Source organism: Leptinotarsa decemlineata, unplaced genomic scaffold (genome assembly GCF_025532065.1).
Source record: "Leptinotarsa decemlineata unplaced genomic scaffold, Ldec_3_MD MMD2_tig00003902_RagTag_RagTag, whole genome shotgun sequence".
NCBI lineage: Eukaryota > Metazoa > Arthropoda > Insecta > Coleoptera > Chrysomelidae > Leptinotarsa > Leptinotarsa decemlineata.
The window spans coordinates 2,801,314-2,814,019 of record NW_027412598.1 but is presented as its reverse complement, the minus strand read 5'-3'; the positions used below and the strand labels follow the sequence as shown (position 1 = coordinate 2,814,019).

Genomic DNA, 12,706 nt, shown 5'->3' with positions numbered 1-12,706 from the left:
GTCTTGTTGAGGTACATTTGCCCATTCAGCGATTACAAGCTCTCTCAATTGAAACGTTGTGTGAATGTTTCTCATATGCAGAGTAATTCTTCGTTGAAGCATGTCCCACACATGCTCGATGGGATTCAGGTCCGGTGATTGTGCTGGCCATGGCAATACATCAACTCCTTCATTGGTGATCCAGTCAGTCACTAGACGCGCGCCATGTGGACGAGCATTATCGTGCATTAGGTGGAAGTTTTCACCAACAGCACCAGCAAACGGACGGACGATAGGTAGGAGAATGGTGTCGAGGTACTGTCGAGCTGTGAGGGAGCGATTTGGAAAAACGAGATCGGTTCTGCCGCCGATCATGATTCCGCCCCATAGCATTATTGTACCACCTCTGAGTGTGGGGGTTTCCTGGACGTGTTTCAAATGTTCATTATTTCCAGGTCGTTTCCACAATCTTACTTGACGAGAATCTGGATGAAATCCAAATCTGGATTCGTCTGTAAACAAAACTGTGGCCCAATAATTTGCATCCCAGTTTTGATGTTCTTGACACCACTCTAATCTTCTACCGCGATTGCCTCTCGACAAAGGTGAACATCTAAGTGGCCATCTGTTGTGGAGATCTGCTTCATGCTGTCGATTTCTGACAGTATCACGACCAATGGTTACCTGGTGCGTCTGCTGCAACACGTTAACCAACTCAGGTGCTGTGATTGTCGGTTGTCTTCTTGCGGTTAAGACCAAAAATCGGTCTTGAACTGCAGTTGTAGCGCGTCCTCGAGCTGGATGTTGTTCGGCTGGACTGCCAGTTTCATGGAACCGCCACCACAATCGACTGATAACACTTTGGGAGACCCCCAAACGAAGAGCTACATCATTTTGTCACACGCCACCTTCAAGAAGCCCTACAGCTCTATTCATCTCAGCCAATGGTAAGTGATGGCGTTCCATGTTGAAGCACAATATTTCCAGTTTAATTGCTGAGCAAGAACTGCATAGAATGTACAAACTCGACACTTTCAGATTATTCATTTTAGCCAAAAACCTACAGTTTGTAAAAAACTTGATAAAATTGTTACCGTTTTTGCAGGCTTTGTTCAACCTATAGAAATCTACAGGGTGGTCGAGTGTACCAATTCAATCGAAATTAAACGACCTCATGCATTTATTTTTATGATATTTAGTATGTTATAAAAATATCCCTAGACTTTTCCGATGTGTGCATATATATATATATATATATATATATATATATATATATATATATATATATATATATATATATATATATATATATATATATATATATATATATATATATATATATATATATATATATATATATATATATATATATATATATATATATATATATATATATATATATACGAATATGAAAGTTATTGAGTGTCTTGATATAGAAACAGAAGTTAATATCGGACATAGCACTCAAGAAAGTGGCAAACCATAGACACGAGTTTCGGGATTTTGGCCCATCATCAGTATGGTGCAGCCAAGTGTTGCCCATCCTTGCACTTGGCTGCACCATACTGATGATGGGCCAAAAGCCCGAAACACGTGTCTATGGTTTGCCACTTTCTTGAGTGCTATGTCCGATATTAACTTCTGTTTATATATATATATATATATATATATATATATATATATATATATATATATTTAGAGTATTTCAACATTAAATTCTACAAAAAGGATTTGAAGCTTCATATCTTCTATTAATTATCTGCGAGCGTTTTCGACAGTTGATAGTACTGTCATCTTCTAGGCACCCTCAAACAGTTTGAGGGTGGTAAAGACTAAATGATACTTAAGTTAGCTCATTAATGCACCGTTACAAAAAAAGACGAGGAAAAAAGTACACTGAAAGCGTAAATATGCAGAGAATATTTTCACAATTTTCCACTTTACTTCAAGGTTTGGAATTATGTATTTCAATAAAACAAATAATTTTTAAACTTTTTTTTATAACACAGTGCCAAATATACAAATTACCAGTAAATTGGTACAAAAATAACAGTCATTATTGGTGCTAAGGCACTCATATCAACTAAAATATGTAACTTGCACGATCTAACATATTACAGAATATACCACGTTTTATATTTCCACATCCAAAACTTACAAGTATGAAATAATGAAGTTTTTATCTGAATAAACCGAGTATTAAATTACTACATTCCATTTTACAAATTTGTAGTTATCAGTTTTTAGGACATAAGTCAAAAATATTTCGATCATTTTGGGTAAAAAATGTAGTCAAATTCTCTATCAAAAGGAGCTTATTTTTCATAAATCGTTTGTTGATCAATGTACTCAAAATATCATTGTGATTTTGCTGATTATAAATGATATAATCATACCCCTTTCAATTTCTAGAAACGTTTACACTCAGGCAGTATCATTTCTAATTTCAATTTTTATTAATAATTATTACCGTTTAAGAGGACCAAAATATCAAATGTGGCACATTCTGGTCTAGTTTTGAATACAGTGCACTTTATGGTAACTACAAAAAATATCATTCTTATCATAAAAAAAACTTTTGAACAGAAAACAAAGGTACATTTTTGGATAATATTATCCTTCAAGTGTAACTATACTTATATTTCATTTTGTTTCCATCAAATCTATCGATGATATTATAACTTATATTAATTGTTTCGATGGTGTAAAACCAGTAGAATTATAAAATTGAATAAATCGAGTATCACCATAGTTTTGTCATTGAACTCTGAATATATTTTGTTGACATATCATAATATTTGGGATAGAAAAGTTTGACTTTAACATTAAACTTATTCGACCCTATGAATAGGTACACACCTCCCAAATTCGTACTACATATAAAACTCCTAAAGTAACATTTTAATAGAAATAGTTACAGACGAAGTAGGAAACATCTTACTCAAATTTAGATATTTTCATACAAAAGTGGTATATTAAATCGGTAAAGAAAGAAATCATAAATGAAATGCATTGAATATAGAAATACACGTTTTTTTATGATACATCCTATCAACAATCTGATTATGTACAATTGTAACAATAAAATTGAATGGCTGAGAATAAATTCCAAAACAATTTTATTCTGAAGATACCCAAATGAAGATACGTTTATCATATCGACTAAGTGAAAAAATCTAGCTTTTTTCCAAAAACATATTCCAACCCTGGATATTGTGATTTTTTGGTTGGATGAATTTCACAATAAAATAAATCAAACTCAATAAATATTTCAATTAATAAAAAAATGTTGCTTTCTTACCAAAACGAGGCCGAGCAAAGTGGATTCATAAAGAGCAACTCAATTTATAAATCACTCAGCCTGAAAAAAACACAACTAAGTCAATACTTAGTCGTATCTAGTTTGGGACTGTATATGATATTCTTGACAAAGGTCAGTTTATCGAATTTCAAAAGTAGGAAAAAACTAAGTAACTTTAATTTTTCATGAGTTTATATGATAGAGGTGGTATATTATAATATTATAGAGAAATACCAACCAACGATATCCAGAATTTCACAACCGGTAAAGGCATTTCCATTTTTAACTTGGGCACAACACCTACCAAACAATCTGATTGCACTTCGGAATAATTACTTTTTTTGATGTCACTTATTTCATCTTCTGAATTTGACTGACAGTGCAGATTTTGAAAGCGATTTCTCGTTTTTTTTTTATAAGCTTTTGAAAATGTAATTTTGTTTTTTCGTTTCCAGATTCCTTATGAACTACATAAGTGGGGGTTTCTTCAGAGACTGGTGGTTCAAGGCTTTGAAAATTTGTCTTCTGTTAGCTGTTGAAATAATTTGAGAGGAGTGGGCTTATCCTAAAAATATATCTTAGAATATTTGCAGGAAGGCCGTTTTTGATAAGTTACATATCTGAAGCAGAGTCGAATTGATTTTAGGTTTGGTTGATTTCATGAATCCGTCTTTTCATTTTTATACATTTGCAACACTGGAGAATATTCTTAAACATATTTCATCAAACTGTTATTAATAACACAGGCTTAATATTTTTCAAAACCCATGCTATACTTTTCCAAAGGTTTCTCGCTATGAATCCGATTCTGATCTCACATCAGGTTTGTGATATTCCAACCAATAGGTAAGGTTAGGTTAGGTCCAAAGTGAGTGGGTTTATTCGACCCTCCACCGCAACCCGCAAGGGTTTATTGTGGCTCACACCTATTCTCACTCGAACTCTAAAGACCTGATTCGCTCTCCAGCGGGTTCCAACCTATAACCGGGACTTCTAGATATATTATTTCATTTTGGTATATACTCAAATCTCAGAAGAGGCCTCGACTCTGGGTTTATGATAAAGAAAATTTAAGCTCAATTTGGGCTCAACGCTCAGAAAGCCTTAGGGGAGGTATTGTCTGATCTTTGTTGCTGGACTTAAAAAATGTTGCTGGTGTAACTTATTCTTAGGAAATCAACCAAATAAGTATAACAGTGAATTTCAATAAACAGAAGAATATATTTCTCCCGTCACTTCATTTCAAAATAGTTATGATCTGTCTGAAATTCTAATGAATTTCAGATAAATAATTTTATATTTCAGAAATAGGCCTCGTTGGATACTGGATTAAAATTTACAAACATACCTAATGTGATAAATTGAAAAAGTCACAAATTCACACTGAAATTGATATTAAAACACACCACTCATTTTAAGTCAGTCATTGTTTCTAAACGTTTAAACTCTGAATATATATTAAATCAATATTTAACATCAACAGTTGATTTTATGTATATGGAATGATAAATTGGAATACAATGTACAATAAATAAGGCGGTATTGTCGACCTCATTTTCAATTAATATCATAGGAACACTTTTAAATATGAAAGTCGTACAATTTTGTTAGGATATTATTTGGAAAAAATAACAATTCATAAAGATTTATGGATCGAGGATAAGTAGAAAGATAAATATTCATATATAGTCATTTTATCTGCTACATAAAAATGAAGTTTTGATTAATAGCTCACCATTATTTACTGAATTGCAATCTTTTAATGCAAAAGTGATTTATCTTTCTACTTATTCAATACCTATATAAACAAATGAAGAAATAAATTAAATATAACGAAGTTTATGAAAACAACTATTCATAGAAACTAAATTATCAACAGACTTTGGTTACTTGGTCCCTATTATATCACTTTGAAACAAAAATTCAAATAACATATCTGACTCTCTTATTAGCAAGTAAACCGAGGTCTAGCCTTTCTAATCTCACAACCGGTAAAGGCATTTCCGTTTTTCTTTTAATTATAAGTTTAGGCACAACACCTGCCAAACAATCTGATTGAACTACAGAATAATCACTTTTTTTATTGTCACTTATTTCATCTTCTGAATTTGACCGACAGTGTAGATTTCGAAAGCGATTTTTTCTTTTTCTTTCAGACACTTTTTTCAAATGTAATTTTGTGTTTCGATCTCCCGATTCTTTATGAACTTCATAGGTGAGGTTTTCTTCAGAGACTGGTGGTTCAGAAAATTTGGTGTTTTTCAACTTTTGCACCATACGTTTATAAGAAATAATTTTACAAATCTTTTCCATTTCTTCAGAAGTGAGTTTTTCATCTTTCAAGAATCGCTGCATTAAACTACATGATTCAGATTTGGAAAATGGATTTCTGGGTGCTTGCTCAACAGGTTTCACAACCCTAGGAATTTCAAATTTCAAAGAACTTAGTTTAAAGTCCACTTGCTCTTTATAATTTTGCAATATTTCATCCCCACGTGCTTCACAATTTGATTTTCTTTGTGTTTCATTTTTTGATTTGTCTTTTCCATTATCACCAATAAGGCCACTGAATTCACAAAATTTTTTGTCAAGATTATTCTGATAAAAATTAAATTTTGGTGACTGGGTTTCTTCCCAATCGAAATAGTTTTGCTTAACAGGAGAAGACTGCAGACTCAGTTTTCTTTTGATGCTTTTGCTTTCTTTTGCCTTAAGTGAGTTTAAATCATCTAAAGATTTAGGTCTTTGAAACTGTATTTTTTCTGGAACAACCCTGACAGATGAAATATTTAGACTTGATTCATTTTTAGAGTTATTCCTTTCGCTAGGTGTCATTTCAGCCTCAATTTCGCTTTTTACCTCCATACTACCCGAAAGTTTTCGTTTACGTTTGTTGTATTCCTCCAGGCTCAACTTCCTTTTACCATCCGAATATTTCGAAGAGCAACTATTAGATCTACTCTTGAGTCTAGGATCTTCCAGTTTATAATTTGTTATTTCTTTTGGTGTAACCTCTTTTGAGTTGGAACTCCCTTTTGTAGTTTTATCTTCATTGTCAAATACTTTTTTACATGAAGCAGCCTTTTCAATCTGTTTTTCTATAGCTCCTCTATTTCCATCAAGTGTTTGACAACACATTACCTTATTCTGATCATTAATCTCAGAAAATTTTTCTTTTTCTATAAATTTAAAGTTAATTTCACTTGAAAGCAGCTTTTTAGGACTTTTCCGAATCTCTTCCTTTACACTAGGAGTTTCCTCTTCAGATTCACCTTTTTTCACAATATCCATCTTTGTCAATTCAGTGGTATCCTTGCTAAGATCGTCAGTTTTCATAGTAGAGTCCACTGTACCGTCTTCATTATTTTTATTTTTTTGTTGTTTCAATTTTTTCAATTTTCTAGCTAAAATTAAATCCTTGAACGGAACAAATTCATCTTCTTCTGGAGTTTTCCGTTGTTTAGATTTTATCTGATTTCGAGATTTATTTTGAGATATTTTTTTGTCAGTTGAATCTATTGAACGTTGGTATTTTTGTTTTTTGGAAGAATCAATAAGCCTTTCATGTTTCTTATTTCTGTTCACATGTTCTTTACTAGAGCTGACTTTATCATTGTTGAGGAATACTTCAAGTTTATTGTTGTCATGAATGTCTTCACTAGTTGTAATGGAAGGAATTTGCAAATCACTGTCATATGCCTTCTTCGAAGCTTTGGTGCACATCATAGGGGGTTGGGCTAAGTCTAACTGTATTTCTTCTTCCAAACTTAAATCCATTCCAATTATGATTTCGCTAGTAGTTTCAATAATTTCTGGCTTATCTGTCTGATATTCTACAGTTTCAGTCAAACCATCATTACTTTCCATTATTATATCATCAATGTGTAAAGGGTCAATTGTTTCAGGATTGATTACAGTTTCATAGTTCTCATTCAAATCCAAAATAGCAGTATCAGATAATGGAACCACTGTTATAACATTTTTACCATTTACAATGTTGACATTAACTTCAACCAATTCTCCCGCTATTTGCAAGAGTACACAAGATTCTTCTACTTTTATAACACTTCGATATTGAACTTCACTTTGATCTGATCCAGAATTGACTTTTTTCTGTTCTATTAGCTGAACACTAGCTTCCTGAATAGAATCTACGGTTTGGTTAATGGAATCGTCAATAATTATGTCTCGATCATCTTGAAAACACGTTTGTGAAGAAGTTTCCACTGTATTTGAAGAGGTTTCCAATACCTTGTTTTCATTTGTATCAATGTATTTTTTCATCAAAAATTGACTATTCTTCAGTTCATTGAAACTTTCAAATATATTTGAATTTGGTCTGATGGTTTTACTGGTATTCACCAAAATTTCTTTATGGCTGGTGTCAACTTCTTCAATTCTGAGCAATTCATCACAATTTTGAGAATTGCTCTTTCTGTTCTCATCGTTTGCAAAGTATTTTTTCCCTTCAATTCCATCTTCACTAACTAAATCGCCGCAAGTTTTTTTTTCATCAACATCTGGTTTGGTTTTGTCGGGTACTACAAATTCGTATTTTAAATCAACTTCTTCACTACTTTTCTCAGTGGCCATTTTCTCCAAAAAAGCTGGCTCAGTTTCCTTCAATTTATATCCATTCATTTCAACTTTTGGTAATTGTTCTGATAAATTTTGCTTTCCAATTTCAATCAATGTATGCTTTTTCTCAAACTCTGGTACAAATAATGTATTAGCAATTTCTCTATCCAAAAATTCTTTTGTGGAATGCAGACTATGTCTTCTTTCAAGGACATCTTTTTCAGAATTTGACTTTAAATTTTTGCCAATGTTATTGATGATATCATCCACTGAGAAAATTCTTTTGGACCTTTTATTTTTTGACTTTTCAATAACTGTATCAAATTGTTTTGTGAATATTTTACCCTCTTTATTGCCATTCAGTACATTATTTTCACTTTTATCAGGATTCTCATTGCTAACAGGAAGGATGTTTTTTATATCAGTATTCTTTACTGTCAATTCTCCATCTTCAGTGAATGTTTTGACTTCAACTTCCATAATTTCATCAATAACAGCTTCTTTTCCAAGAACAGATAAGGATGAATCGTCACTGTTAACTGGTTCCCTCTGTTCTTCACAAACTGAAGCACTGCATTTTTCAGCAGATCTCTTTTCTTCACAAATTATATCCCTACTTCCATCGGTAAAAGAGCAGATATTATCAGAGTTTAATAACTCATCATTATCGTTTTGTTTTTCAATTTGGGAAAGTTCATCAGAATACTCGGTGTTGATAGATGTCTCTGGAACTGAAATATGTGGTTGTACTGTAAGTTCCTCTTTAGGGTTTACCAATTTACTTCTGTCAGATTTTATTGTAATACGATTTTCACCTTCAACCTTTGAGTTGATGCTGACGGAAAACTCATCAAAAAATGGTACATCCTTCGTAGATGGTTCAGTGTTACATTCCTGGATGTTATGAATTTCTTTCACAAACTCGTCTTCCACATTTTTATTGGAACATATTACTGATGACTGAAGGGAAGATTCCTTGTATTCTTCAAGTTGGTCCAAAGTTATGGGTGAACAATTTTTGTCCACAGTTATTTTTTTATATTCTTTGATACTTTGGTTCAATTCTTCTTCAATGGTATCAGTAATGATTGGTAAACTATTACCCACTTTAACTTGTTCATTAGTTATATTCCCAAATGAATTATCCGTAGATACGTTTTGGTAACCTGACTGTATTACAGTATTTTGGTGAATTACGACTCTTGGTTTTCCTGTCATATTTTCATACAAATGTTCGTTAGTTGTTTGTCTTTGGTTTGATTCATTTGGTTTGTTAGCAAGCAAGCAGTCTTGTTTTAGGGAATCCATTATATGGAGGTTAACAACACGTTCTTCATTATTGTCTCCAAGGTCAATGATATGGTCATTCTTGTTATCAACTAATCTGACCGTTCCAGAGGTATTATCTATTGAAACTCCACTTTTTATAATATACTGACAGTTCTCAGGAGTAACCTTAAAGAAAGTAATATATCAAAATTAAATATTATTTCATGAGCAAATTTCAATGTCTTACCATAGGTATTGTGCTCTCGGAAGTAACAATAGGAACTCCATTTTCGAAGTATTGCAATTCGGATTGACTTATCATAAATACAGTCCCTGTCGACGGGTCATCTCTTACTCTCATACCATCTTTGCAGAGCCTATTGCTTTCCAACTCAGACGCCGTATCTTCGTCTGCCCAGTTTTCTATATATTGCTTTATACTGTCGGATACTGTTACTCTATTTTCAGAAATGTCTTGAGGAGCCATTTGGTGTGGTAGATATTGAGATGGTCTGCAATGAGAAAATGTTGTTATACGAAATATTTAGCATTATACATTTGTAGATATTCTTGATATAAATCATTACTTTTCGTATGTCCTGAATGAAAGGACTTGAATATACAGTATGGTTGTTTCTTTCTGGTACTGTAGAAATTAATTGTTATAACATGTTATTGCAGTGTTATGATAAAAGTGCTGGCGAATCTCAAAATCATGAGTCTCAGAGAACAATACTTTGGTAGAGAAGCGTGCGGGCTTGGATGAAACCAATTTTCAAAATATATTTCAGAACACTTCCAACAGACGAACATGAGCGTGAAAGGCTCCTCCCCAGCATGTAATTCCACAGCGTTAGTGACTCTCAACCAAAGTGTGATAAAGAGTTTCAAGTTGAGTGGTTCTTAAAAATTTTCATTCATGAAGAACGAAGCGCAGCTTATTGCATGAATAATCTATATGAGAATTCCATTCAAGATGTGAGCATAAAACGACATCTAAGTTCTTCACTTTTGTTTTAGATTTGATCGAGATCCAAGATCTCACCTTTCTTCTTCCCTGAAGAAATTCCATTAACAAAAATTTTCCAACAACTATTTTAACGTCTTTAATTTTTACTGTATGTGTTCTGTGAGAGAAGTAACTATTAAATAACTCATAAAAATTTTCTCATATGCTTTGAACGGGCCGATGAAAACACACGGACATGATTTATTCTCATTCAGGGCGGAATATACTTTATGTGTCAGAGCCAATATCGCATTTTGAATCCATACATTCTCCTTGAAACCATATTGATTTTCAGATATCAAACATAAATTGAAATATTTTTTTTTGTCTTTTCGAATATTTTGGACAGGTGGGTGATGAGTGAAATTGGTCTATAATTTGTTATTAAAGTATCATCACCTTTTCTTGAAGAGTGACTGTTTGAAAATGATACCCAAGTTTCCATTTCAATTCATAAATCCAATATATATTCCAGTGGTTTTAAAATAAGTGGTGAGATGCACTTCAGAATTTCAGAGTTAATTTCATCATTACCAGTGGAATTTCAATTTTTCAGTTCAGAAATAGTTTTGTTTATTTCAATTCCGTCAGTTTGAACAAGAGCAAATGAATTATTCACGGACGTTGGTAGGGATGGATCCCTCGTTCATAAAAAATCATATTTCAAATGCCTAATCTTTTGAACTGCGTGTTAGATTGCCATAGGAATTTTCGTTTGGTATGAATTTTGATATTTTTGTGAAACTTGTATGTATTACGAATGATAGGTGTGAAGAGTAGGCCAAATTGAAAACTGTTGAAGGGAAACTCCCATTTTCAAACTAGATAGATGAAAACTGATGGATGTGTCTTAGGGTAAAATTTTATGACACACTCAATGGTGATAACCGAATATCGATATCTATCATCAATACAGCATGTTTTTCGAAAATGTGCATTTTTAAAAATTGGCTGTAACATTTTTCCTGTCAAAAATTCTATAAAAACACTTTTTTACATAGAATTCAATGGTGCAAAATTTTTTTTTTCAAATGAGATATCAATAGTTATTGATGGTAAACATTTTTTTTTCAACGAGACTCCCTATATATTCCTGCATATTTCAATAGAGGTTGAAATTATAAATGAACAGGCAGATAATTCTACCCCTGAAAACACCTGCCCACACAATAAATCCAAATCTTCCTTGAATTCTCTGCTCCACAATAGAATGAGGATTTTGTTGTGTTAAAGTATAAGAATTGTAGCGGTTGAAAATTCTGGCACTGCTCACATAAACTTCGTCTGTCCTAATACAATTTAACGAAAAATCACGCATTTGGTTACAACTCTCCAGAAACCTGGTCTGAGTTGATGAACTCTTCTGGTTCTGTATGGATTGAATTTGTGTTTTTTCAAAATCATCCTAAGGTTATAGTTCTTGGTAGGCCTATTGATATTTTCAAATTTCTCGTTGACGTTTTGGGATTCTTTTCAACAGCTCTTGAAAGACTAATTCTTCCAACTCCTTATCCCCGTTTGATCCATATAATTTTGGCCTTTTCTTTTCAAATTGACAACTATCAATTAGTTTGTGTCGCAATTTTGCGAAAATGTATCTAAAATGTTGTCTTCTCTGGGGATATCTCTTGTGATACAATTTGCTTGGTGCTTCTGCATTTTCCCCGGTTTGTATAAAACATTGTGTCAAACATGAAAAATAATCATGAAATAATTCAAATTCATTCAAGCGAATACATGAATTGAAAGATGTTCCAACCTCAACTTCAATATTCTCAAACGAAAACACTCAGTATTTGGAATTGCATCTTTTAATATCCCAAGTTCATAGACATAAAAATTGATAGGATCACAGGATATAGAATTATAAAACAATCTCCAAATACGCAACCTTTGCACAGATTGCAATACTGAGCATTTTACTTTAGTACAGTGACCGGATCAAAGTTGCAATGCCACCGCATAAATTTTCATAAATATTGAGGAAGGTCGAGATAATCAACATCAAAGAGTATTGAGTATTGATCGTCAGAAAAGGTTCCAGCAATGCAGCACATCTCCTTTTCTTTGATCCTGTACTGCACCTGCTGGGTGGCAGTACAATGTAAGTTATTCCTGAAGTATTTCCCCGTTTCTTTACAATAAATGTTTATTTCAGTTTTTAAATGGGTTCTTTCATAATTTGGATGAATGATAAATGGGTGAAACACTGAATAAAATCTTCTCCTTAATAAGCCAAGCGAGTACTGATAATAATTCTCATACTTGATTGCGAATGTGTTTGGAAATTGAACAAAAACCACTAATTGAAGAGCACCTTTACTGCTTGAATCAAAATTTGACAGCTACCAGTAAAGATTTGCATTTTGTTTTATCGCCGCATCGTCCAAAGCCTACTTGATCAAAGTATGTGTTTCAAAGTCTACCTACTTACATGAAAGAACCTAAAAGCTTTGTATTTCAGAGATGACTCTAGCAAAATATCTAGCATACTACATTTTTGAAAAAGTCATTTTAAGCTCTATTGAAATATGCAAAAATGCACAGGATGTCTCATTATAAAAGTTTTC

General features: G+C 32.7%; 1 protein-coding gene across 5 annotated transcripts in view; it reads right to left on the bottom strand.

Moving 5' to 3' along the window:
• Positions 1–1,962: 1,962 nt before the first annotated feature.
• LOC111513229 (uncharacterized) overlaps positions 1,963–12,706 on the bottom strand; it is a 241,047-nt gene continuing 230,303 nt past the window's right edge. For all 5 annotated transcript variants that reach the window (XM_074178523.1, XM_074178524.1, XM_074178522.1 and 2 more), the window contains 2 exons: positions 9,375–9,639; positions 1,963–9,313 (listed from right to left, as the gene is read on the bottom strand). In XM_074178523.1, coding sequence (XP_074034624.1) covers positions 5,204–9,313; positions 9,375–9,639 — 4,375 coding nt within the window. In that variant the 3' untranslated portion in view covers positions 1,963–5,203. The remainder of the gene's footprint in view (positions 9,314–9,374; positions 9,640–12,706) is intronic.